The 27,927-nt window shown below is 28.5% G+C and overlaps 2 protein-coding genes across 3 annotated transcripts in view; one reads left to right on the top strand and one right to left on the bottom strand.

The window, feature by feature from the left end:
• LOC118203319 (retinoblastoma-like protein 1) overlaps positions 1–13,240 on the top strand; it is a 78,582-nt gene extending 65,342 nt beyond the window's left edge. Inside the window, exons 23-24 of the mRNA XM_085827590.1 lie at positions 768–938; positions 4,124–13,240. Of these exons, the coding sequence (XP_085683716.1) occupies positions 768–938; positions 4,124–4,306 (354 nt within the window). The 3' untranslated portion in view covers positions 4,307–13,240. The remainder of the gene's footprint in view (positions 1–767; positions 939–4,123) is intronic.
• Positions 13,241–15,723: 2,483 nt separating this feature from the next.
• p130CAS (Serine_rich_CAS and FAT-like_CAS_C domain-containing protein p130CAS) overlaps positions 15,724–27,927 on the bottom strand; it is a 157,110-nt gene continuing 144,906 nt past the window's right edge. For both annotated transcript variants that reach the window (XM_035355588.2, XM_035355587.2), the window contains one exon: positions 15,724–25,528. In XM_035355588.2, the coding sequence (XP_035211479.1) occupies positions 23,496–25,528 (2,033 nt within the window). In that variant the 3' untranslated portion in view covers positions 15,724–23,495. The remainder of the gene's footprint in view (positions 25,529–27,927) is intronic.

Below are 27,927 nucleotides of genomic sequence, written 5' to 3'. Positions count from 1 at the left end.
TGTATTCTCTTCAGAAAAGTTAGTTTCCTATAATAATGCAACATTTATTTCTTGATTTAAAATTAGCAAAAAAGACTATTTTATTTTGGTATTGATTTTGAATAAAACCATAAGTTTCGAATTCAATCAGATGCAAATCCATCTCTAGAAGTAAACTAGTTGCTTGATGTGGTGGTAGGTGTCGAGGGTTATCAGATATAGGCCTGTCCTCTTCAAGAGGAGAGGGAAAAATTGTAAAAATGCTTCTTTATATTTTGTTTCCGGGCATTTGATATTTTGCCAAAAATAAACAAGTATTCCAGTTCTCATACAGTAAAACTGTACATGGCAAAAAATATATGATGAAAAAAATGCTGACAAATGCAGATAGAGTGTAAGAAAAAGAGATAAAAATTGGTTTGTATGAAGTTGTCTTCTTTTTTTAGCAGAGTTCATATGGAAGCAAGAGAAGCTGCAGAGAACATCAAAATGTTATGTAGTTGTCAAATAATAAAAAAAAAAGATTAAAAGTTTAACTGATCTTCTGTTATTAAAATTATATTTCAGTTCCAAAAGGTGCCAGTAAACTGTTAGCAGTGTAAGTGTCGTCTAATACTTAGACACCTTTCTTTATATATATACAGGTTCCTAAAACAGTTATTAGCCTCAAAACATTTTTATATACCATTTGATTTTTAAAAACTGATTTTTTGGAATATAATGAATGATGCATGCATATTGTCATAAAATAAATTTGTTTATATAATAAATTCAACTTTTATTTTTAGCTGGAATCTCCTCCATTGTCACCTCTTCCCAGACTGAATGCTAATCCCCTGTCACCCTGGAGAAGAGTTTCTAATAAACATTCAGTTTACATTGCACCCATGACAAATACAAATTTTCCTCCATCACCTGGAAAACCACTATCATGTTTCTTTAACAAGAGTCCAGGAAAGGTAAGTTTATTTATTTTTTATATATGTAGAGAGTATCTTACCTTGATATCTCAGCTTCAAAAAATGGCTGAAACTTTCTTAATTCTAGGGGTACATATGTACACTAGTGCAAATGACATTTTAACTTGAATATATAATGAAGAAGATCAACAAGGTTTACACATTATGAAAATTTATGACAGGAATGTGAATAGAAGAAGTTTGTCACAGTAAAGAAAAATAGCACCATCTGTCGGTCATGAAGGATAACATTTCTAACACATGCATATATATATATATGTAAAATAGTAGTAAAAAGAATTTAAAAATCGAATGACAAAGCTAGTCTAAAAACGCTCTTTTAGCTGCTGATTGTTCAAAATGAATTTAAAGAAGAAAGGAAGTTTGAAACCTAGTAAAAGTCATTAAAAACATTTGTAGTTTAAATTTGTAAGGAAATTGGAGTTTGATTAATACCATTTGAAGTATCAATGGATTTATCAGGCAAAAAACATGTTTGCATGATCTAGTTAATCAACTTGATTGGAGGCTTTAAGCACTTTCCCTTGACAAGTTCTGTTTAGAGCTTTGAACAGAGAAGATTAACAAAAACATCTTTTTGTACACATTTTTCATTTTTCTCTAATTTGGATAGGTTTTTTTTAAATATTTTAAAATTTACTTTATCACTCATATTACATAGTGTTTCTTGAGTTTTGATAGTATAATGTAAAAAATGCTGACAAATGCAGATATGTCATACAAATGTTTTTAACGACTCTTACCAGGTTTCAAGCTTCCCTTCTTCCTTATATATATGTGTGTAATTCCTTATATATATGTGATAATTATAGACTATGTGTGTGTAATTATAGACTGCCTGATAGTTTATACTATTTGTGTTTGGTTTTTATTTACTGTTTGTGCTTGTTTTACTGTTACAATTTATATTGTTTGCGCAAAAATTAAAGATGCTTTTTGATTAACTTCACTTCTGGTTTCAATATTTATTAAAATTACTGTGTTTTTGATGTTTTTTGAGCATACATGCAATAATAGCCAATATATGCATGCTTGCACCACGTGTATGTCTGTGCATATGTGAATTTGTGCATTTCCTGTTTAATCACCAGTTTGGTTAATAATACCCTTTGGATGTAAAGATGTAATATTGATCTTAGAAAATTTTGTTCTTATAAAATTTCTTGTTTCTTATAATTCTTATAATTCTCTTTTCTTTTTAATATTATTTGTGAAGAGAATAGTACAATACCTAAGAGCCATAAAGGTAGCCATGCCAGTGTTTTTCACCAGCTCACAAAGCCACCAACAGTAGGTCGAAAGATAAATTAACAGTTCTCATCCATGCCTTCTCCGGGACTCGAACCCGGATGCTTTGCTACGGCTATCAGAGTCACTAGCCATCCGAGCGGCATTTTATTCTGAATAAAAAGAGTAAAAATTGTACGAAAGAATTAGGAAAATAAGTTTTTAATTTACATGTATGGTATTCGTTTAATGTATGATACTGAAATATTATCTATTTTAAATTTATGTTTCTCATGTAGATGTCTGAAGAAAGGTTAAACGGTTATTTTGAAGACGGTTAATACAGTATTTTGTAAGTAAAGCCAAAGTGCCATGCTGCTCAGAGGGTCAAGAAAAAAGATCCATTCGTTAAATATTAAATATTATTTTTTGTTGCTGCTATTGTAATTCCATAAAGAAGCAACTAAAGATGCCATTACAATGATATGTTAATTTAAAGCCTGTAGAAGCTGTAAATTATATACATGCATAATGCAAAAATATATTATTTAATTTAGATTTCAGGAACTTAATAAATGTTCTTTATAATAATTGCACCTGTTCTAAAAAAAAATCTTGATTTTAAATTGTTATATCTTATGAAGCTATTATTCCAAAAAAATTTTCAGATGTACTGTTTTAATTGTATATCAAGTACAATTTAATTTTATTATACAGGGGTTGGATAAAAATATGAAAACACCAAAATAAAAACATATTGCTCTGATTAATACGGTGTAGGAAAACTGTTGGCATTCAAAACAGCTTGCAGTCTTCTCGGAATGGATAAATAGAGGTCTTCTATACTTTGCAAGGGAATCTTGTGCTACTCTTCCTGTAAAATGTTGGCATGTTCAGTGAAGGATTATGGCAGTGGATAGCACTCATGTGGATTTCTCTCCAAAATAACCCAGACAGGCTCAATAATATTGATATCTGGTGACTGTGGTGGCCATGGTAGATGTAAAAAAAGTTCACCCTCATGCTCAGAAAACCAATCCTGGATGATATGAGTTCAGTGAACAGGAGCTCTGTCATCTTAGAATAGGGCATCACTACTGGGGAACAAAATTTGTAGCATGGGATGAACGTGATCAGCCAAAATGGTCACATAATCCTTGGCAGTAATGTGACCTTGCATGGTAATTTGCCAGACATAAATATGACCTGAAGTCGGAAACAGTGCGAAGCAAGACTCGTCCAACCAAATGACTATCTTCCATTGCTTTACAGTCTAGGTTTTATGACTTTGGCACCACTTTTTTCTCTTGCAGGCGTTTTGATCACTGATGAGCGGCTTTTGAATTGCAGCATGCCCAAAATATCCTGCTTGTGGAGGTCTCTTCATATTGTTTTGGTGCTGACAAGGTTTGTGAGTGTGACATTTAGTTCAGCAATAACTTTTGTGGCTGTAGTCCTCTTATTTTTCATCACAGTCCTCTTTATTCATCATCTGTCATGATCACTCAACATACATTTTCATCTGCGCTGTGATTTAATGGATGTGATTTTTCTGGTTTTCCTGTATGAGTTAAAAATATTAAATACTGTGCCTCTTGAAATACCAAACACTTCAGCTACCTTGTATATGGAAGCACCCATCATACAAGCCCCAACTATTTTCCCGCATTCGAATTCATTTAGCTCCGATATGATGCACTCACAACTGCACAGAACATTGTCTCAATGACAAATGACATTTGCAACGTATTGAAGATGTTTTACAGATGGCATTAGTGAACAAACACATCAATGCCACAAACAGCTTTTGCAAGAAAAAAACATTTTATTTCAAACTTGCAGTTTATAAAGTGTGTATATTTTTGTCCAACCATTTGTATTGAATATTTTGAATAAATTATCATCAAATAATGCAGTGAAAAACTTTTGTTTTACAGGATTTACGAGCCATTAATAATTTTGTAAAAATGGGAGAGAAGAAAGCAGTGAAACGGTTGTTACAAGATGATAGTGATAATGAAGTTCCTCCCAAGCAGTTGAGTGAAGATCTGACTTTACGAAAGATTCAGAATGTAATTACTGAACGGCAAGCTGGAAACGATAATGGACTTCCAGAATAAATTATCAAATTATGAAGTGACAACTTTAACATTTTGTCTGTAAAGTTGTACTCTCTGAAACATTTTTTTTTTTTTTTTTTTTTTTTTTTTTCATTCAGGTACTGCCATCTCAATTTGCAAGTCATAAAAATAATGTAATTCGAAATGATGTTCATGGGCATCATTCGGATTTTTCTTATTGTGTAGTATTATATTCATGTATATTTCAGTTAAACTTTTATTTTACTTTTTGCTGTGTAAGAATGTCTTATGTGAAAAATACTGAAATGGTAGTATATTTTGTTTTATCAACAAAGTCAAACTGCGAAATAATATTTTAAAATACTTTAGATCAGAATCAGTCTAATTTTGATTGTTTAAATGTATGTCTTTTAATCTATGGTTGTTTTTTGTTATGCGTAAGCATTTTGTTATGTTTATCTGTTTCTTTTCTTAGATTTATATAAGTATTTTTGTACAATATTTTATGCAGTCCATGTAATTTTAAAATGGAAAAATGTATAAAACAGCAAAAAAATATTATACTTTTTCTATTTTGTGACTAAGAAACCAAATTTTCTTTTATGGAACTGATGCTGTGGGAGAAGGGAAAAAAAAAAAAAAAAAAAAATCTTCACACCATCGGTTCTGTAAGGAAAATTCTGAATTGTATGAAGCATAAACTTGATAGGCTTGTATAACAAAGCTTCATGTTTGTGTTTATTAACCCCTTAACTGCCGCGGGCGTATATATACGCCTTGCTCAGCCGATGCGTTAACTTTGCGAATAATTTTAGGTGTAGCAGCGCAAAGCAAATGATAGCAGTTTGGAAGGACGTATGCATACGCCTGGGGCAGTTAACGCATCGGCTGAGCAAGGCGTATATATACGCCCGAGGCAGTTAAGGGGTTAATGAAGTATTCTTATTAACTCTAATATTTCATATTTATTTATCACTATGAAGCTTATTAATAATGGTAATGTGGAAAAAGTATAGCATGCTAATATTTTTGATGAGAACAGTCACAGAATTTCTTTTTAATTCATCCCAGTACTTTTATTGTTCATATTTGCACATAACATAATCAAAAGAGGAATTCAATAATTACTGTATACATATTTCATATATATGCTTTTGTGAAACATTTTCTTTGGCTGAATATTAAATGAATTAATTGCATGGGTTATGAAATAATTTGTAACTGGAAAAAATCTAGGATATTTATTTACAATTTTTAAAGTTGACGTAACATAAAAATTCTTCAAATTTTAAAATAGCAATAAAATTTTCATTAATTATGTGTAATTTCTTCATTTGTCTGAATGCATTTAAAAGAAAATTTAGGTTTTATTATACATCCTTTTAGAATATCCATATGAAGTGTGTACAAAATATCGCAACAAGTTGGTATATAACTTGCATATATAAGTTTAGGGTTTAAAGTATTTGTGAGATTACTATTGTTAAATACTTGTAGCACTTGCTATGCAAAATTTTATTTACACTTAAGAGTATTCATATTTAAAATTACAATTAAAAATTTTGCAAAACTTTCAGTGCTGGTAAATATACTCAGATCACAACTAGAAGACGATTTCCCTAATTTTGTTACATTGCATTTTTCATAAATAGCTGACATAAAATAATACATTTACACTCAAATTTCATTATAAGTTGACCTTTACAAAACTGGATAAAGTAATTCTATAAATATTGATTTAATACATACAAGGAAGGAATTAAGATTGAGTATTTTTTACTTCCTTGTACGAAGAAAAAAGGAAGTATTGTAATCGCAAAATGTTTCAGGCAGCATATTTCAACGAAAATATCCATTTTGACCGCTATCGAATGCAATTTAACGATGTTTTTGCGTGATATCTGTACGTAAGGACAGAATAAAAGACTCTTTTCCTTCAAAAAAATTATAAAACTGCTTTAAAATTAATTCTGAAGAGAATTTTTCGTGGCGTCTGTACGAACGTATCTCGCATAACTCAAAAACGAGTAGCCTCAGAACGTTGAAATTTTGTATATAGGACTGCTATAACATGTAAATGTGCACTTCGTATTTTGGTTGCAATTGGCCGCACCAAACGTATATAAATATATTTATATATATATCCACTCTATTACCCGGCTCAGTGATCTCAGTTTCTTTACTCTTATATGTTTGTAAATTGTACATTTTTTTCTTTAAAAATGATTGAATTATATTGTTTTTATCTTCCGGTTAAGGATTTTATGCCTTTAGTAAATCTGTGTGCAATATTTTTAGAATTATCAACAATTTTAAAATTGTTTTAGCGCCGCTAAGCCTAATAATGTTTTTGATGGCGGCGATTGCTCTTGTTTACATTTGAAACAGCAGGATAGCGGATTTGTTGCCAATCTAGAGAAACTTAGCTTCGCAACAACAAAGATAACGCATTCATTTATTATTGCCAATTAAATCATGCTTAATTCTTTCTGGAATTTTTTCGAGGAAATAAGCGTTTGAGATTTACTTTGTAATTTTTAATATAGATATTTTGAGTTTTTATGTATTTTTGCCTTCTCGCGATATAAGAACTTAATTAATTAAATGAGAAATACTCAATCGTCTGCGAAAAACTGTTTCTTTTTTGTTTTATTTGCTTAATTTCTTTTATACATAGTTCTAGCTTTATTATAGTATTTGAATAGAACATGTGGCAACGATTAGATAATTCTTTAAATGATATTCATTTTGTGCATTCTGAGTTATAATATGAATGAAATATAATACTGTTAAGTAAACCTAGTGCCAGAGTGTCGCTATGGTAAACAAAGTGAATTTTAAAGAATGCATTTATTCTATTGTGGTTTATGTGGTGTTGGCGAAGTTGGTTTAATTCAATCTAATAAGTTTAAATGAAATGCAAGAAAAAATGCGTACAATTTAATATTCCGTACAAGGAAGTCATGTGGTGTACACATCAGATTTTTTTAATATGGCAAAGTTCGAGTGGGCTATCTCCTTAAGGGTGTGGATGCTTTCATGGAGGACGTTTTAAGGGAAACTTGTATTCACACGAGGAGAGAGGAATTAGAACAATGTAAATGTCAATTTACACAACAATGCAGAGAAGAAAAGCAAACATTTTGTAATAACTATTGACATTTAATTTATAATTTTCAAATTATTATAGCATTCCATTAATTTTTTTTTTTTTTTTTTTTTTTTTTTGTATAGCATAGAAATTTTAATTTAATTAAACAGTAATTGGAGAAATCAATAATATGCTATTATTTTTATAGTGATTTCAGAAGCTGAAGAGCACATTATGAATTTTTGAAATGTTTCTCAATAATATCAGATGTTGCAATTATGTCTAAAAATACACACATTAACATAAACATTAGTTTGAGATATTGTGCTGAAATTGTGATTTTTGCTATTAAATGAAAATTTGAAAATTTTATTAGCATTCATTGCCTGTGAATCTGTTTAAATTAGTGCTGTGAGAATTATGTGACTCACAAATCAAAATATAGTAATTTACACTAGCATATTATAATTTATCATGAATGTCAATGTCTCGATTTTAAAAATGATGAGTCAACAATAGGTATTTCGTTGTTTTTCTTTGAAGAATTAAATTAAATTGGAGAAGTCCATATTCTTACAACACATGTCGTGATTCAAGCCATTTACAAAGTCCACATTTTAACACTCATTTTAAAAAACCTTTGCTTTGATTGTACCGAGTCTGTGAATGAAGGGAGCAATGGCTAATCACAAACAAAGGGAATAATAAGTTAGGGGAACAGTTAGGAGTAAGATAATAATGGAAAATTTTCTAAGAATGCTGAAATTGTTAACCTAACAAATATCAACTCATAACAAATATCATCTTATCATAAACACAAATAAATAATAATAATATAAACTTTGGGTGATTGTATGAATGACATTGATATTTCAGATTGACATTGTGAGCAATGAACTCAAAAATTGGAATTGTACACATTTATTGAGCTTTTTAAAAATGTGTTACTACAAAGGATTATCCTTATAATGAAGTTTTAACTATATTTGAATACTATTAGCATACAATTGTATTTGTGTATTTTTAGGAATTTGTAATCTGAAATTGAATATTTTAATTAAAATTTGATAAAATGCAGAGGCACTGTCAAATAAACAGGTAGTGCCATTAAAATTTTTTAAAACTTTTGAAATGCCATTCATTTCAGGGTTAAAAAATAATTCATAGTCAAGAAGAGAGACATATTTAGACTGAAAATAAAAGTACTATAAGTTAGTATGAATGAATCTGCTCTTTAAATGAACACTAAGTATTTAGACAATTTTAGTTTGGTATGTCACGATGAAAGCTAGAAATGAAGTACTTTGTTGATATGCATTTGAAGTTTATATATTATTATCTCACAATAACAAAACTAAATCTTCAGACAAAATTTTGGTATAAATAACAAAGTAGCATATATGCTTTTTGCTCTGAAATTTATATGTGTACAGTTTTATATCTTCACACTAAAATATTTCGAAGTAACTTGTGTCTTTCTGATGCATGTTTCTTTTCACTAAAATGCCTTCTCTCATCTTAAAGGTACTTATTTTGGTATGAATCCTGTAATATCCACTGACACTGGATAAAATTCTGTATGCTATGATATCCAGTGACTATGTAATAATACCTAGCTGATTTAGTAGTTATGTTTAGTGAAGAAAGGATTATAAAAGCCAGCCTTGTATTATTTCATTCTTTGGTAGTTTTCTTATAGGTACTGAAAGGGTACAATTTTTTCAATGAAAATTAAAAATATATGGATGTCAAAATTACTTCTGCGGCTATATATATAGTGTAATTTTTTAATTCAGTTATTTAAACATCCACCTATTATAAAATTTAATTCTTAAATTCTTTTCTGTAGTTTTACAAATCTGGGAATTTCTTTGAAGTTTATCCTTTATTTAATTTTTTATGAATCGTTTTTATTTATAATTATTCTATGAAGTACATTAGATATTACTATAGATCTATAACTCTTTTCTATTCTATGAATAAATTAACCTTAGTATTCAATAACATTTTTGCTGAAATAATTTAAATTTGCTAATTAAACTGATTGATATATTTATTAAAAATATCAGTACATGCTGCATTTAACGGATGCTAAAAAATAGTAATCTACTAATTTTTTATTTTTTAATAAGCTTTCAATTAATTCATTTCAAATGACACATTCCTCATTTTCAGGCATTGAGAAAATAGATTCTAGACATGTAAAATGTTAAAGCACATTTGCTATGTTTAATTAAGGATGATCAATTTTACATATTTCATCTATAAGAGTCCTTACATGGCTTTTGTTTATGCAACTGTTGGTTATAGGCATATACTTCAGCTATAAAAATGTTTTAAATAACACAAAGATTCCTATCTTTGAATTTAAAAATTTGAAAAACAAAATATTTGATTCAAATAAGAAATTAAATTCTCCTGGTCTGTATACTCAATAGTTAAGAAAATGTTATAAAAAGTTTGACTACCACACAACAAAAATTAGATGAGACATTTAATTTCAAAATCTGCAGTTTTTGACATAATTTTCAACTTTCCTCAAAGGCAAATTAATAAATAAATTAGAATTAATCAAGTTTTTTCCTAGCATTAGAATTAATCAAGTGGCATTAGCCCAGGTCTATTAGTCTCGAAAGGGCATTTTGTGTTGTTTCACTACAAGTGTCCGTTTCACTTTTCAAACTGTTGCCACCAAATATTATCGCTCTGTATTATATTTAAAGAAATTAAATAATGAGAATCTGCATGAATGTAGGTATGTTTCTTGCACTGTGAAAAACAGCGGTGCCTAAAGCCATAAAATTTTTGAATAACATAGTCCTCCACCTGAATATAGAATTTTTTTTTTGTTTACTTCATATTTTGTAAAACTTTAATGAATTTTTTATTAACAAACTCAGAAATGGTAACACTGAACAGAATAAAAGATTTTTAACTACAGCAAGCGAAACTGTCTATTCGAAATTCTAGAGATATTAATTATATCTCTAGAATAAGTATTTTGTGATTTTGCTGTTGGATCAAATGTTATGTGGCAATAGTGCCAAGAATGTGATATTTTAAATAAAGTAAACAAAAAATAAATTTAATAATAAAAAGACAAAATTTTGTAAAGTCATCTTAGTAAGAAAACTGAACATTGATATGATGTACTGAGAAAAGACTTGGAGAAGACAAGAAAATATATGCCACCACTTATGCTGCATTGGGAATTCTAAACAATATGCTGCTTATATCACTTTAAAAATTTTTTAATTTTGCTGTTTAATTGTATATGGCGTGTGAAGAAAGTGATGCTTGATAATAAAGCTGAAAAGTAGTAGGAGTGAGTGTAACAGCAGACTGCAAGCTCAGTGAGAGCATACAAAAACTTAACAACCCCTTTGGGCAACTGTTAAAATCTGAAACCTTTTTTTTTTTGTGTATGTGTGTGTGTCCTTAAATGCAATTTATTAGCATATAATGTTCTTTATTTTATAATTACAATTATTATACTAAAAGAATATTCTCAAGAATAATTTATAAGTTTTCAAATGTTAGAAATAAGTTATTAATACTCTCATGGAGTTTTATTATATAATCTAAAAATTCATTAAATTAGAAATATTTTTAATTTATGCAAATACGTTGTTCTTCAGTTTGTGTATAGCCTCTGAATATGATGTTAAACTTTAAGGATCTCAGTCAAAATCAGTCGTATGTGAATCAATGTCTCATATTGTGCTTTTTATAATGAGTATAGATACTGGCAGCATGTTTAAAATGTTTAGTTTTGTAATTTATACAAAATTGATTTATTTAAAAAAAAGACTGAAACTGCCAAAACATTGTAATACTGACCGAAGAATATTTGCATCATTTAAAATATTTTTATAACTGTAAATATATGTCTATGATCAAGATTTCAGAAGCAAAGGCTGGATAAGGACTTTTGTGGACAAAGTGTTACTGATAGTAATATAGTCACAAATAATAGAACAGTATTGTCTACATTGACAGCATAAGAAACCCCATCATAAATGACATTACTTTTAATAATTCATTAATGTGTAGTTATTAATGAACACAAGAATAAAATAGCTTTAATCAAATATCAAATAAAAACTGAGCCAGTAGCTTTAGGTTTAAGTGGTTATTCCATACTGACCCATGATAATTAAGTTAATATATTGGAAGGTAAAGAGTTCGAATCCTGGCTATGACAACGCTCATTTTTCACATATCTTGCTCATAGAAATGTCTCTACAAGTGGTACCCAAACTAAAAAAAAAAAGGTTGTGGATAATCAAGTCACTATCAGGACTGGCAAATGGGTCCTGGCCTACTCAGTTGCCCTATTAGGGTACTGCATATTTCATGTCTCCTGATCTGAAATAAAATGCCTAATAGCCTCTACAATGTTACAGTTCTGTTGAAATAATATCAAACTGAACAAGAAACATGCCAATGCAAAATTTTAAATTGGGCAAAAAAGCAACTACAGCTTTTGAATAAAACTATTGATTTCAAGGGTGATCAGACAAATACTGCTGGTTTCTGGGTTAAAGGATCTGCTTTGCTTAGTATCTGTATATTGTTAGCATGAAAACTGTCTTTCTAGATGCAGCAGCGAAATCTTGAGAGAGCTCTCTAGGGCTTTGCATATTTAATACCGCATATCAATCCTCTGCAGGTGCCTTGTTTCTTAATTGCAATTCTGGTGAATGCATCCATACTTGGGAACTAGTGCCATAACCTCAACTTTAACCATTGAATGACCTTCACATGAGACTGACCACTCTCAAGATTACTGATGACTTTATCTCAATCCATTGTCTAAACCAGCACTTTTAAAACTTTCTTCATTTATGACTCCTTTTAATCACTGAAATTTTTCTGCTACTCCATTTATTAAATGTAAAATAAAGATATAGAAATAAATATTTTTTTATAAATAATTTATATCCTTGCTAAATAACAACATACATATGAAAAGAAGTAGTTTTAGGATTTGTTTCCCTATATACAAATGTTAAATGATAGACAATTGCGTTTTAATGAGTTGGATTCACTTGCCTTTCACTACATGGCAAATTATATCTCTCGGCACAATATTTGACATTGCTGGTCGTAAAGCAACTTCATCATTTTCCAGCACTGAAAGCTATTTGGATTTAAGAAGAGTTAAAGCTAAAAAAGGTTCATTTCATATAAGTATGTGGTGCTCAATGGCAGAAGAACAATTAATGCCATTTCAGAAGTTGTCGGAAATTTACTTATAATTCCGTTTCAGAATTTATTCAAGGGTTTTTGTGGAAACTTGAGTTTCAAGTTATAAATAAAATATCATAGCTCATAATAATTATTACAATTAATACTGATCTTAATCGAGTTAACAGCAAAATAGAGTTCGGTCAGTATTACAATTTTATAATTTCATGGTACAGAAAATGTAGTATGTTAAAGATAATGAAAAGACTACAACTTTTTTTTTTTTTTTTTTTTTTTTTAAATTCCTACACATGAATTAAATTTTTAGTGACAGTGACTTTTATGTTTTCTTTAAAATATATCCTATTGTAACAACCACTAGATCCTTACACTATATGTGCCAGTCTCTAAATTATATGATGTAATTAATAACATACTCATGGCAGCTATTTTGAATTATTGCAAAAAATGTGCTTGTAAAATTTGGACAATAGTGCATAAGATGATGCATATATTTTAACTGTATCAAAAGTATTAAAAATTCTAATAGACAATTACTTTTTTTAGAGTCATAATATGGACAATAAAGGCTAAAGTTGGCACTAAGTTGGCTAACATTAAAGTAATTTAATTTATAAAATTGTAGATTAAGAAACCTGGGTTATTTGGAGAAATAAAAGTCTGTGACATACTATTGTAAATTTATTTAATGGCAGAAATTTTTTAAATAATTTATAAAATTGTACACTGTTAAACTTGGATTATTTGTAGAAATAATGGTGTTAAAAACTATTGTAAATTTAGTTAATGCCCCCCCCCCAAATATACATATACACAGAAAACAATTTTAACTTCAATTTGAATGAAATTATTAATAATAATTAATTACTGATGATTCAAACAAGGCTTCATCAGGGGGTATAAGCCTTTTTTCAATAGACCTTTCAACAAATATATTTGTATATATGTATCTTAGAAAATTAATATTTTTTATTCAATTAAACAAAAATAAAAGTTAAAAAGTAGCTTTAAACGTTTGAAAATCTGGCAAATATAAGTAAATAATAAGGGTAAATGAGATATGGAATACAACTTTTTTAATAGATCAAAACATTACACATGAAAATTTAATATGCATACTTGATACAAGTCAATGAAATTTCCAATATATTTTTACATGGTTGACATCAGTTCTCATAAAGTTTATTCAAATATGGTACATACTTCTTACTTTTAATGTGAATGGCAAAATAAATAACTTTTAGATTTTTATTATTTAATGAAAGATTTTTATTTATTTTAGATTTTTATTATTCAATTTATATATTTACAAATAATTAACATTTTTCCTTCTTCGAAAAATAATACACAGATTCTTTTTTTATCAGTCTTCAAAAAACAAAGTGCCTAAATTGAGCTTTTATTTGTATTATTTAATGAAATAAGAATTAAAGATAATGAATTAGAATTTTTTATATGACTTTTATAATGAATAAAATTTACATTGAATCACATTATTTTGCATGGGCATTCATATATTTTGTAATTAAAAAAGCTGTGCATTTTTTATTAGCTGTATATTTTTTCTTGTTTTCACAGCTAAGTTATACTCCTATAGATTTTTTCTCTCTTTTGTTTAGATATTTTTTTAACTATAGAGAGGAGATTTTCATGTATAATTTATATTTTTTTCCCTTAAACCTGTATTTTATTACATATAGCCAATGATAAATTTTTACTTTATTTATCATCAGATGATAATAAACTACTTACAGATTTGTAAATAATAATTATCCTGATATTAAATTTACATATCACTCATTTTCTCACACAGAAAGTTTCTCATAAACATTTATGAGAAAGTTTCTTAATTTACATATTTTTAAGAATAAACAAATTTAATGCTTTTTGTCTAAATTAAAAAATTTCATTTTATGCATATGAATAAATTTAATGTTATATATGTTACAAGTAAATGTTAACCATTGGGTTTTTTTTTTTTTTTTTTTTTTTTTTTTTTTTTTGGGTTAACCACTAACATTTAATTTTTATACATTGAAACATTGAAAATATCACAGCAATACAGTTATTTCAATGAAATCTATCTTTAAAGATTTGACTTAAATAACTGTAATGCTATGATGTTTTCAGTTTCATTCTATAAAATTGAACGAATACGACCATTGAATAACAACAAATTTTGTGCAACGAAGAATATCCTGGCTGGTGACATGGGCATTCTGTTTGTTCATCCATATATAAAATTATAACACTTTTCCTCAGTAAGTTCTCTCTTGCAAAATTTCTCTTTTCAAGAATGTTAAAAAAAATTTCACATTTTACTGTAAGTTATCTTAGTGATTTCATTATTACTAGTGATTATAATTAAATTTATTATAGAGCTTTAACCAAATGTTCTTACTGACAATGGCTAGCTAGTACTAGTAATATTTCAAATGACAAATTGCACATAACATACGAAAATCTTGCCATTATAAGGTATAAATTCATTTTTCTCTTACAAACAACTTTAATTATATGGCTATGTGATGAGGAAAAAAGGCCTCCTTTCCTGGTATAATAATAATAATTTTTTGTATAATAAATTTAAGATGAAAAAAAATGTTACTTTGATTTAGTATTTGCATATTAGCCATATTTATCTTATATAGATGGATAGAACAAACCAATATGCTTAAAATCGAGAACATCATTGATTTCTCACATTTCAAATCAATATCAGTTTTATTATTGTAAAAGTATTTCAAATAAATTTATTCGTCTATCTCTTAGTATTAAAAATGCTTATTCATAGATAATTAAAGAAAAGTGCAAATTTAATAGCAAAACAAAATTTTATAATTTCATTAAGTTTTAAGAGTACCTTTGCATTTATCATGTGCTTATTTTAGCAATTATGTGTGCTGCTTTATGTATCATAAAGTCTTTTTACTTGGAGTCGAATCTCTTACTATGATCAAGAAGGAAAGTAATGAAATATTTTTATAACCATTTTAATTATTCATATTGTGAAAGATCAGCAATCTATGCAGATTAACCTTTATAATTTAAAACAGAGAAGAAATTGATTTAATTTCAATTTTAGAAACACAGAATTCACATTCTGTAGTCTTACCATATAGCTATTATCAGAAATAAAATGAGACAGTTAAAATCATGTATAAAAAATCTCATTTTATAAAATTTATATTTTAATCATAATATTATCAGCACAGCATAGTTTTTCACAACGTCATTTCAACAATTCATGGAAAAAAATATTTTTATTTAGAACAGGAAAACTCTATTTCTCATAAATGAATGCTTTATTAACCCTCTCAGCATTACAGGTGGAAAATTCCATACAGAATGATGACTTTCATAACGATTATACATGAAAATTTCTGCCAGCTTTTAATGTATCCGATTTCGGGTTGGATGTTGGAAGAAAAGGAATAAAAGTACAAAGTAAAAGAGTCATTTTTTTAATTATAATCATGAATATATAATTTTTTTCATGACATTTTGAGGAAATTTGAAATTTCAGAGCTAAACCCATAACGCTCAGAGGATTAACATGCTATTCAACAAAATTATGTTTGTTGATACTAAAATAATTTGTTTGGATGGTACTAAAATATGTATCACACATAAAATGCACATATATAAAAGAATTTTTTCAGAATTCTGTAGTATTAGTTAAATTATACTTTTTTTTATATCTTTTGAAATCAATTTGCAGAAAATTTTCACCTTTTTACTAAAGAAAAAAATGTGTAGAAAAGCAAATGGCATTCATTATAAATTTACAATTAATTCTTTATTGTTTTTCAGAATAATCAATTAAAAGAATTTGATTGTTGTTTCATAAAGAAAGCATATATTTTTTAAGGCAATCATGATTTTTTTCTGCTTTAGATGTTGGGATTCAGGTAACCAATTTATGAATTTCCACCTTATGATCCCCCTACCGAAAAGGGTATTGAAGAATGATTGTATCCTACAATTACAATATGATGATCCAGATTGCATATTACATCACAACTGATAATACTACTAATAATAATATAAAAAAAAAAAAAAATTTTAAATCCACATGTAATATCAGAAACCTGAAATTCATATAAATATGGAATAATTCAAAAGCATTCTCACATTTGCCAGTGAAGTAAAAGGAATTCTACAGATATCCAAACAACAGGTATCATCCAAAAACATAATGAATACATAATTTTTTAATTTATTATTAGTGGAAAAAATAATTAAAATGAACTATGACTGCTGCCAATATATTCTCTTCCTTTAAAAATTATTATAGCATATTAGCAGCAAAAAAGACAGTCTTATTACCTAGAAAAACAACTACAATATCTACAATACCTGTACAATTTCTATATACAAATGTTAAATACAAACAATCCAGACAGTTCAAGAAGTAACATTCACAAGAAATACACCCTGCTAATATTTTGTATAGCTTATGTTCTTATAGCAAATTATGCATAAGTATTACTTAAAACTCCCAAAATAAATATTATAGTATTGAAAGTGTATGCATAGTATCTTAGCAATTGCTTATGAAGCAAATATGAGTAAAGTTCTGAATAAAAAACATGTACTTAGCTTTTTTATAACCCACACTTATTTTAAATAATATCAAAATAGAAATTGTTATTAATGATATTCTAGCCTTATTAAAGTACAATTCTAAATTAAAATTAAATGAACATTTTTATAAGCAATTGAATTGCATTTATATTATACAAAGCCATATCTCAAAATATTCAGATAACAAAATTTATAAAGTATTTATTTTGAATTTATTAAAAAATGTGTAGGTAGCTTATTCAGAAACACATAAATCATTAACAGTCAAAGTTCCGATTCATATTTAAAAATGTTATCTCCAACAGTGACAAAAATGTTTTACATCTTTTCCAAGTAGTACATGAATACAAAAGGCTGTATAAAAATGAAAAAACTTGTAAATTGTGAAAAATGTTACACTGAAAAAAGGCTTGCATAAAACACAAATCTTAATTTTTATTTTACATATGATGATATAAAGTATTACAATAAAATAAAACAGTACAAATCTTTCATTTTCCATAAATGTGTTGTTCTAAAATCCACATATTTTTATGAATAAATCACTTGTCTCTTAATTCAAAATATGACGGATAAGTCACATCTTTTATTTATTAAGAAAAAGCAGTGTTGAAAATTAGTACATAAATAATACATACAATAAATTAACTTAAGACATACAGATACAGATCATTACCATAAATATGACTTGTCATTAAGTTTTAAAAAATTATACTTTTCCATTTGAGGAACGGAAGTATTTTTTATGTGTCTGTGTATACAAATATATTCTGTTAAAAAAAATTATATGATAAAAGTGAAAACAACATTGGTACTTTGAGTAAATATTTCCTTTTAACAATGACCAAAATGTTTCTAATATCATTTAACATTATGATTTAATATATTTACCATTTGTTCTTTTGAACATAATGGTGTAATATTAACATTGGTTATACCTACTATCAGTAAGCAATATGCTACAAAATCTATTCATGATTATAATGATCTTTGTATCATAAAAATCAGTTAATTATAATATAACTGCCGATTATAATGAGAAGACTTAGTCATCATTTACATACCTTTGATAAGAATATAACTAGTCATAGAATGTAAGAAACCATTTCGTTATACATTAGTTCTCCTCCCCAATTACATACCAGCCTATTCTATTAATTCAATTAGATAATTTTAAAAAGTTTAAACTGTCATATGTGAATTGTTTATTTATTTTTTATTTAGCAAATCAATATATATGTTTTTTAAATGTTGTTGCTATGGTAAAATTTCACAACATGTCTGCATGGTATGATAATATTTTTCACCTACAGTAGTATTTCTCAATGCATTTAAATACACTAGTCTTATAGAAGGAAAAAAAATATAATTAGCCTGACGTTATAACAATAAATTTACTTAAGATCTTTGAGGAAATTTTCACTGGTTCCTTAGGTAAAGTTCTCCTACAAGGATATATAGTTTTTTTTCACTATTTGAAACCAGATTATCACAAAGTTACCCATAAACAAAATGCCAACAATACTGAGTGGAAAAAATATTTATTGAAATTTTGTATATCACACTCAACTGAATTTTTTTAATGATTATTATTACTAACAATACTCAAAGCTTATACATACCTAAAGCAAGAAAAATAAAAATAAATACACTGAGCTGGAAGTAAATAAACAATTATAAAAGCTTAAGTCTGCGCTCAAACTTAAAAAAATATATATAAATATGTCGTGTTTAAATCAGGACAACAAAATGGCTCACAATAAATAGCATCTATCCTACAGAAAATGTGGAAACAACTTCGTGAATATTTGTCTCAGCAAGCATTAATATATAACAATATTTATTGCTTTGGGGATTTAAAATATATAACATATACTAAATAATAAATAACTGTATGATAAAAAATACACTTAGCTTCTCAAACACTATTTCAGCAGTTTTGGACTTACAGTAGTAAAAAAAAAAAAAAAAAACACTGTATTAAATATTGAAGTCTAGAGTAAAAGTATGAATGTATCATACAAAACAACTCTTTAAAAAATAACATTAAAAAAAAAGACACAATTTAAAAATACATTTACAATCTAAAAGTTTGAATTAACATATCAAGAGTTCAAAAGTGCCTCATTTGTATTAAAATACAAAATACACTATAAAAAGATGGCTATATTGAAAGCGATAAAACTACACAAAAAGATATATGGAATGTAAGATTTTTTTTAACAGATGTGGCATTCTGTTTGAATAAAACTGATCAGTATGAAACTGTATAATTTGCAACTTCAAAAGATATCATTTTAGTTAGAAAACATGCATCGTTAAAAACTGGAAATGGACGAGTTTCTGCTTAAAGAACACATTATTTTACTCATTCTCATTACAAAGAAATGAAAGAAAATTTTGAATACAACAATCCCTTTGTAAACATTCTATTTATGAAATCCCAGTTCCATAAATTTAAAGAATAAATAGAATTTTTTATTCAAAAAAATTTTCGTTACAGTACATTAGGCTACATGTTTAAAATTCTGAAGATTAAATTTTATTCAAGAATAAGCAATTGCTCCCAGTATTATGCTGATGAATTTAATGCAAATTCTTCATTTCAAAACAGTAAAATAGAGTCTAAATAATGTTTTACACAATACAAAAGCATACTAATTTTTTCATCACTTTTATCCCTACTATATTTATCTTCTACGTTCAGAAATAATGATGTTTCCAGACACTGATATTCTCTTAACAAAATATTATTAATAAAGCCCTATACTAGAACATCTGTTTCATTGTTATTTGCATAGTCAGGTAATAGTCTTAACTTTGGTCACTTATATGTAGTCATACAGGAATTAATCTTGTACAGGGAGATTTTTTAAGATGAATTAAATATGTTTCTGAACTGAATGATACTTGTATTTTATTGAATTTTTAACTTCTGCTCATCAATGATATGCCAATTCTTTTTCAAAATCAGTTAATTGCAATTAAATGAAATAACTAAATAATGCATTATTAATTGAATTTTTTTAACTAATCTAATAGAACATCAAATAGAAATATTTTAAATTGCTAAAACATGAGAAATTTATTATAATTTTTAGTGATAATTTATTCAAACATACTTTTACAGATATTACAACAATCTGATAATAAGATCAACAAATGTGAGAAAAATAAAAGTTACGATGATTTAAAAAACTCATAAAAATTTTCTTTTCTTTTTGACAAGATTTAATTTTAAATCCGTTCCTACAATTACATAAAATTATTCTTTTTGTTATTTTGATATTGAATGCTGTTGGATCAACTATTGGATATAAAACATAAAAGTATGATATTTCTCCACATTTTAATAATTTAAAATACTTTAATTTTAAATTCGGCATTTTTATAACAATCATTTTAAGCTGCAGCCTGAAAGCAACAGTATATGTTGCATATGGGAGGGGGGGGTAGCAAATGCTAATCATGCTCATATGTTTGTTTAAACATGCATACACATAAAATTTTTTCCCTAATTTAATGAGTTTACATATACAAATGTTTGAAACAGCTTGTACTAAATTCAAAGGCATCTGTATTATACAGCTGGACTATGTAGAAGCCACTGTTAAGATCTGACACACAGAGTTTAATACTATTTCATTCTAAGACAGCAATTTAAGCATACTATAAAAATCGCATTTAGGTATATTTTATCAAAGTGCTTATACAGAGTAAAGTTTATAATAAGAATGGGCAGCTAATAAAAGTTCTGTTTTAATCACAATTACTGTGATAAGTGGCAAAAAATCACAAGATTCTCATACATACTACACACTATAACACAACAAATATTTAACTATGTAATGTACTTGTTTTAGCTTTGACCATTTTGGTTTTATGAAGAGTTTAATCATTAACATTAAAACTATTAACTGAAGGATAACTTTTCAATATATTTAAATAAATTACTTCTAAATACTATATTATGCCTGAATGCCAAATACCAATAAGTATTTATTTTAATTTTAAGCTTCTGTCAAATTATTTCTGTCAATTTATCAGCTCCTAACATAAATGTCATTCCAGATTTGCTTAGTGTTATGTCAGTATTTTATATTATCAGATGACTGTTGGTTAGCAATGCATTAGCAGCTACTTTTGCTTATCAATCTACAATCTTTTTTAAAAAAGAAACAGAAATAAATAAAATTAAATCAAATTTAAGAAAGAATTCCCCTTCTTCTTAACTAGAATATGTCTAACATAAAAAAATTTAATCCTTTTCATTGATACAATATTAAAACATTATTAAATTGATAACATTAAAAACAAAGAGACTAGAATGTTTTCTAACTTCACAACAAAATAGATACTTCTAGAAACTTGTTCAATAGTTCATGCATTACAATAAATTACAAATATTTTGTTGTTAAGATAAAGTTACTAAAGTAATTTAAAAAAATAGAGCTCCCCCCCTCAAAAAAAAGTTGAGAGATTTCAGAACTCTGCAGTTTCCTTCAAGATTTCATTGAATGAACATTTTGAGGGGAAGAAATATTTTACATTAATATACTTAACAAAATCATTTAGATATAACACTAAAAGCCATGAAGAATATGAGTTAATGAAACTAACAGAATGAGCATACATAATGAAATTGAAAAAAATTAACAGATTTTTAAAAACATGCATTAAATGACATATACAAAGTCAAGAGAAGCACTAAAAAATTCATCTTTTTGATGCCTGTCTTTTAATTATTATTATTTTCTTGTGAGTCAATGATTTAAGTCTTACATGAAATTAAAGAATAGTTTTTAAATTAATTAATAATAAAATGATTTAAAAATATTTATAATAGCATCAAAGTCCATTATACTCATACTGTTGTTTATCAAGCAAGAATGTTACTTTAAATATATATTTTAAAATATTGCACTAAGGGATACTATTAAATTTCTTTTGTTACCATATTTCATATATATTGTTAAATAAACCTAAAATTTAATGTTTCTAGTTGGTGGGAAAATTAGGAATTATTCGCAGTGAAGACAAAAACATTACAGGAAACGAGAAAATAATAATACAGGATATATTTATTATTTTCGAGTTTTATGATAATTATATTATGTCATCACCATCATCAGTTCGCAATTAATATTAACTCTTAAAAAGTGCATAACTTTGCACAATTATTACAGACTTTTATCTACTTATTTTTGAAAATAATGAAGATTACTGCAGGAAATTAATTTCTATCCTGATATGGGAAGAGCAAAGTAGCTAATGACAATGAAATTTTGAACAGTTTATGTTACTCAAAGTGTACTTCAGGGAGCTTATAAATATGTATATAGGAAGCAGTTTTATTAGAAGAGTTCTTAGATTATCTCCTAGGAAAAGAAAGAAAATTATTAAGTACCAAAAATTACCCAATTTAACTAGTTCTTTATATATATATATGATTGCCAATGTTCTGAAAAACTATATTTAATATTATGAATTGATTACACGTGACTGTCAATATAACAATAGATAAGAAAAAGCCTATTCATCTTTCTCATTCAATGCAATAACTATTTGATATAGCATTCTTTCCTGCTGGGCCATAAAGGATCATTATAACATCAGTCAACTTTATGACAGAAATGGTGAGGCAATTTTCTTAGCAATGAATTCTTGAAAATTAATATAGCTGATGTTTGCTACAATAAGTGGTCATTATAGCAAATGTGAACTATATGAATGAATATATACACAGGCAGATGCAAATTGTCTTCATATAAAAATTAGCTAATAATAACTTTTAAAATTATAATAGTGAATGCACAGCCAAAACAACCTTGATGGAAAAAAAATCAAAATAGTTTTAGATAAACAAATAAAAACAAAAAATTCTTAACAAAATTAACAAACAAATTTAATATGAAAATACACGGCACAAATATTTCCTATGTGAAATAAATATAAATACTTTTTAAAGAAATTAACATATGGATGCACAGTGTCTCAACTTTGAATATATACAGAAGGATATCATTAAAAGAATTAATTCGTCTGGGAGAACCGGCTCACCTAGCAAGGCTAACTCATAGCACCTATCATACCATAAATTTTGTCTTATAATAAGATTAATAAGCTGCTGAATATAATGACATTTAGGAATACAACAGGTAAGAAACTAGCAGTTCCTTTTAACTATACAAAAAATTCAAAGATATTTTTAAAGCAAGATAAGTTAACTGTGCACTTCAAATGAAAGTGAAAAGCTTTACACTTTTTTCAATGATCAAATTACGTTGTTGGCCCCCCAAAATACAAAAATTTGCCACACTAAATTAATTCTGGTATTTTTTATGATTTTGATGCCTGTATTATTGACATTTTAAGGTCATTAGCCAAATGTGAAACATCAACAACACTATCAACCATTTCCTGTACAGCAATTACAGATGGAAACTCTGTGGCAGCTTTCTTCGTGTTATTTACTAAAGTCTTTAAAGAGTCACATAAGCTATTGGAATTATGCATGATCCGAGTTTTTAATTCAGGATTATTAAGATTTCGATGCACACTATCGCCAATGTACACTAATTTGTGAGCACCAATTACTATAAATTTACTATGTCCTACAAATACTTTGGGAGGTTGGTTGTTTTTTATAGTCATCAAAAAGGCATCAATGGCATTAGTTAAATGCATGATATGTGTTTCTATCTGCACACCATAAAACATAAGAAGCTGCACATCTTTTTGGTCTAAAGGTGAAACAGTTTTTTCCGGAGTTACAATCTCAGGAACATTTTCAGAATGACTAACAACAGGAATTTCTGACTGCTTCACAAGTTCATCAAAGGACTGGCACATGTCTTTAGGCAAGACAGCTTTTATTGATTCATTTTCTTTCTCTACTGTTTCTTTCGATTCCAGATTAACATAATCATATTCATTGAAATATTCACCACTACTGATCTGCGTTTTCAGTAAATTTGCTGGTGTAGGAGGCAATGGTCTCTCCTGCAATTTGGCAGCAGGTTTAGCAGAAGGCGATGGTTTTACTTTCAGAATAGGTTTGGGAGCAACAGGAGGTTTTGATTTTTCTGCCAAAGAAGTTTGATTCTTGAACAGAAGTGTGGAATTTCCTTGTATTAAGGAAGCCACTTGACGTACATCTTCTACAAGATTTCGAGCACATGCAACTAACATGTCAAGTTCATCAGGAGCATATGAATCATCTGAATGGGCAAGTTTTGCTGCAATCCATCCTTTCTCATCTAAAGCTTGAACACATTTTTTGACAGTGGCACAAGACTCCTTTATTGGCATCACTAGTTTATTTAACTTAAAACAAAGAGATTTGTCAGCAGCATGAGTAGAATTGGCTAAAGCTCCTTGTGCAAAATTATATAGTTCAATTAGTGAACTCTGTAGTTTATGACAGGTTGTCTTAATTTCACTTAATTTGGCATCCATACTTTCATATTTTCGCCAAGTTGTACTGACAAAACTGAACAATTTTGATATAGAACTTTGAACTTCATGTTGATATTTCATTAGAAGTTCAACAGCAGCTTCGCGGTCTAATAAAAGTTCTGAGCATTCAGGTAAAACATCTGCATTTTTACCATCAGGAAGGTCAGAGCTTGCTAGTGAAATTTGACTAAGTGAATCAACAATGTCTGTTCTAGGTACTGGGCTACTATCTCGCATTGCTTGAGGTGGTACATCATAAACACCATCAGCAACAATTTGAGCTTTGACTGGTTTAGTAGGAGTATCATAGAACTGCGTTGGCATATTGTTTGTAGGTATATCGTAAGTTTCTTGAGCTAAGCTGCTCTGGTAAGGCACATTGGTACCTGCAGTGCGTAGCTGATGTGCCAGTCGTGCGTCATTTATAGGCTGCGGTTCAGGTGGAATGTCATACAAATCACCAGGATGTTGTTCCAAGCTGGAACGGTTTGACCCACCAACACTAGACAAGGAAAGTGTCTCAATGCTGGAATGACTACCTGAAGGGGATCGAAAAGATGAACTGCCAGATGTATCTCCACTTGAACGGCTAAATGCTCTGCCATCATAAGTTGGAGGGCTGTTCTTATAAGCAGATGCAGGAACATCATAATTATCTGCAATAGTAATAATGTGGGAAATGCTATTCCCTATATCTTTTTCAGCAGAGCGTGGTACATCATATGTGCTTATTTGATCTGAATTAGGTATATCATAATCATGGACTAGCTGCCCATTTGTTGTAACAGGTGCATTAGATTTTGGAGAATCGTAAACTGAAAGAGCAGGAACAGGTGATCTGCAAGGATGTGATCTAGGTTCATCATAAGCTTCCACTCGAACTGGTTTTGAGCTTGGAGGAGTATCATAGCTTCCTACAAAAATTAAGAATGTATTAAAAAATTACGAAAAATCCACACTAACATGTGAAATATGAATACTGAATTTGTAACCAGAAAAATTTTATAAAAGAATGAAATTTTTCTGCATACTTTGATAAAATTTTCTCTCTTTTATACACTTGAAGAATAATTTCATTCTTATATTTTCTTACTTTTGTGTTTCCATCTCATGTCATATATTACAAATACTTGATAATAATTATGTACACATGTTTTAATATTTGTAAAATGATGTTACATCATACCTTATAAACTTTTATATACTGGTATTCAAACTAAAAATAAAACCATGCAAAAACTACAGGTATTTAAGACGTGCAAGATTCAAACAGCCTAAAGCCAACAAATATTTCGTATAACATATAATTATTAAAGCACACACAATGACTATTAATACAGTCTAAAGCCAACAAATATTTCGTATAACATATAATTATTAAAGCACACACAGTGACTATTAATATAATATGCGAGAATATACACACATGTACTAAGAAGCAAAAAGGTATTTGCTAAGGTAAGAAATAAAGTAGAATAACCAATTAAAAGGAATTTTTATCATTGCGTGATGCAAGATAAAATACTATTGATACTGGACCATCTATGAAATAAAAAAGTTTCTTAAAAGTAAATTTTAATATAAAGCAACAAATGAACAAACAACCAAAAAAAGATACAGCAAGTACTATTATTTACAATTAAATTCCAAAATTTTTACTACCCTGGTGACAGAAGCTCTTGCATTTTTTCCCAAAGAATGAATTGAATGCTTTTTTGAATACTTAATTTTGCACCATTTCTCATGCTGAAATTTGTATGAAGTTGTGAGTTGCCAAGATGATAAAAACCCTCCTCTTAGCTAGAAAATCTTCTTTTTTATCATTAATAATATACTTTATTTGTGATAACTGTTCACAAAAGAATTTTTAGAGATGGGACAATTTTTCACAAAATAAATTGTCATAGGTAATTCCTTCCACTTCCTAGCATTATCTTTGAATGAAGGAAATTTTCCTTCAAGTGTTATAGATGATACCTTGTCACTCTTTTTATAATTTATATCCTTGTAAAGGATTAACTTCTCCTTTTAAGTGGCTTAAGATTGAAAAATTGCCCTTCTAATTCTCTAAAGAGATAATAAGTGCAAATTTATTTTTGTTGTTTTAAATTTGTATCTGACAATTTGTGCAGAGCTCACAGACCCAACATAGCACAGAGCTTCTATAGCTTTTAAATACCAGTGGATCTTCAAATAAATCGATCAGGGCTGCTCAAATTATCTTTTGACATTAAACTAGGATACTGCTTTAATAATATATGTAAGAAAGAGACGCGTTATTTAAGGAATGGAAACAATAACACCTTAAGGAACATATTACGATTTACATTACGTGAATTTCACTTCTAGCAAAATATAAACTGTAACTATAAATGCATGTAGGATATACCTTTGCAAGGCTCATGTACCAGTCATCCAATGAAAAAACTCTAAATTATATCTCGAACACCCGCGGCAACAGGTCCGAGGGTCTCCTTCCCTCCCCCTACCACCAACCTCTTGAGAGAAATTTCGGCTTCCGCATATTTAAAGTACCTCCTTATCACACAGACACTATACATTTACAAACATTCAAGCTCCATTTTAATTTCAAGAACCGATTACATTGGCTCCTTCAACCTTTTCTTTAATATGTTGATCCCAAAAAAAGTTTACAAGCAGAAGCATTTGAAACATAATAATTGTGGAGCAAATATTTCCACCCAGGGTGGTTGACAAATGGCGCTAGTTGTCCTACAGCGATTCTACGAGTAAATAGCGTCAGTAATGGCATGACGTCTAGAAAAGTGGTCTCACATAGAGGTGTGAGTTGTAATTTGATTCTTATGGGCCAAGAATGTGGCTGCATCTGAAATTCACAGACAAATCGTTGAGGTATACGGGGACAAAGCAATGAGTAGGCAACAGGTAGCGAAATGGTGTCCTTCTTATCAAGCGGGCAGGGAGCATGTGGAAAACCGCAATATGGAAGCGAGCGGCCGTCCAAGTTCTTCAAGGACGGATATCAACACGGCACGTGTTGAGGAAATCATTCAAAGAGATCAATGAGTAACCATGCGTGAGATTTCCTCAGAGATGGACCTGAGTTATGGTAACGTTCAGCATATCGTAACCGATGAGTTGCGATATTCCAAAGTTTGTGCCCCCTGGGTTCCACATGTGTTGTCCGTGGAGCATAAGACCACTTGAATGATGTGCAGCCTCACATTTCTTCAGCAATACCATTCAGACGGCCAACACTTCATTGATCGCATCGTTACTGGTGATGAAACATGGCTTCATCCCTTCACCCCCACATCCAAAAGAGCCACGA

The sequence above is a fragment of the Stegodyphus dumicola genome, chromosome 1, assembly GCF_044657685.1.
Source record: "Stegodyphus dumicola isolate Sdum_Otavi_A_Nest chromosome 1, ASM4465768v1".
Taxonomy (NCBI): domain Eukaryota; kingdom Metazoa; phylum Arthropoda; class Arachnida; order Araneae; family Eresidae; genus Stegodyphus; species Stegodyphus dumicola.
Note: the sequence above shows the minus strand (reverse complement) of the source record. Positions and strands in the feature narration are given on the sequence as shown.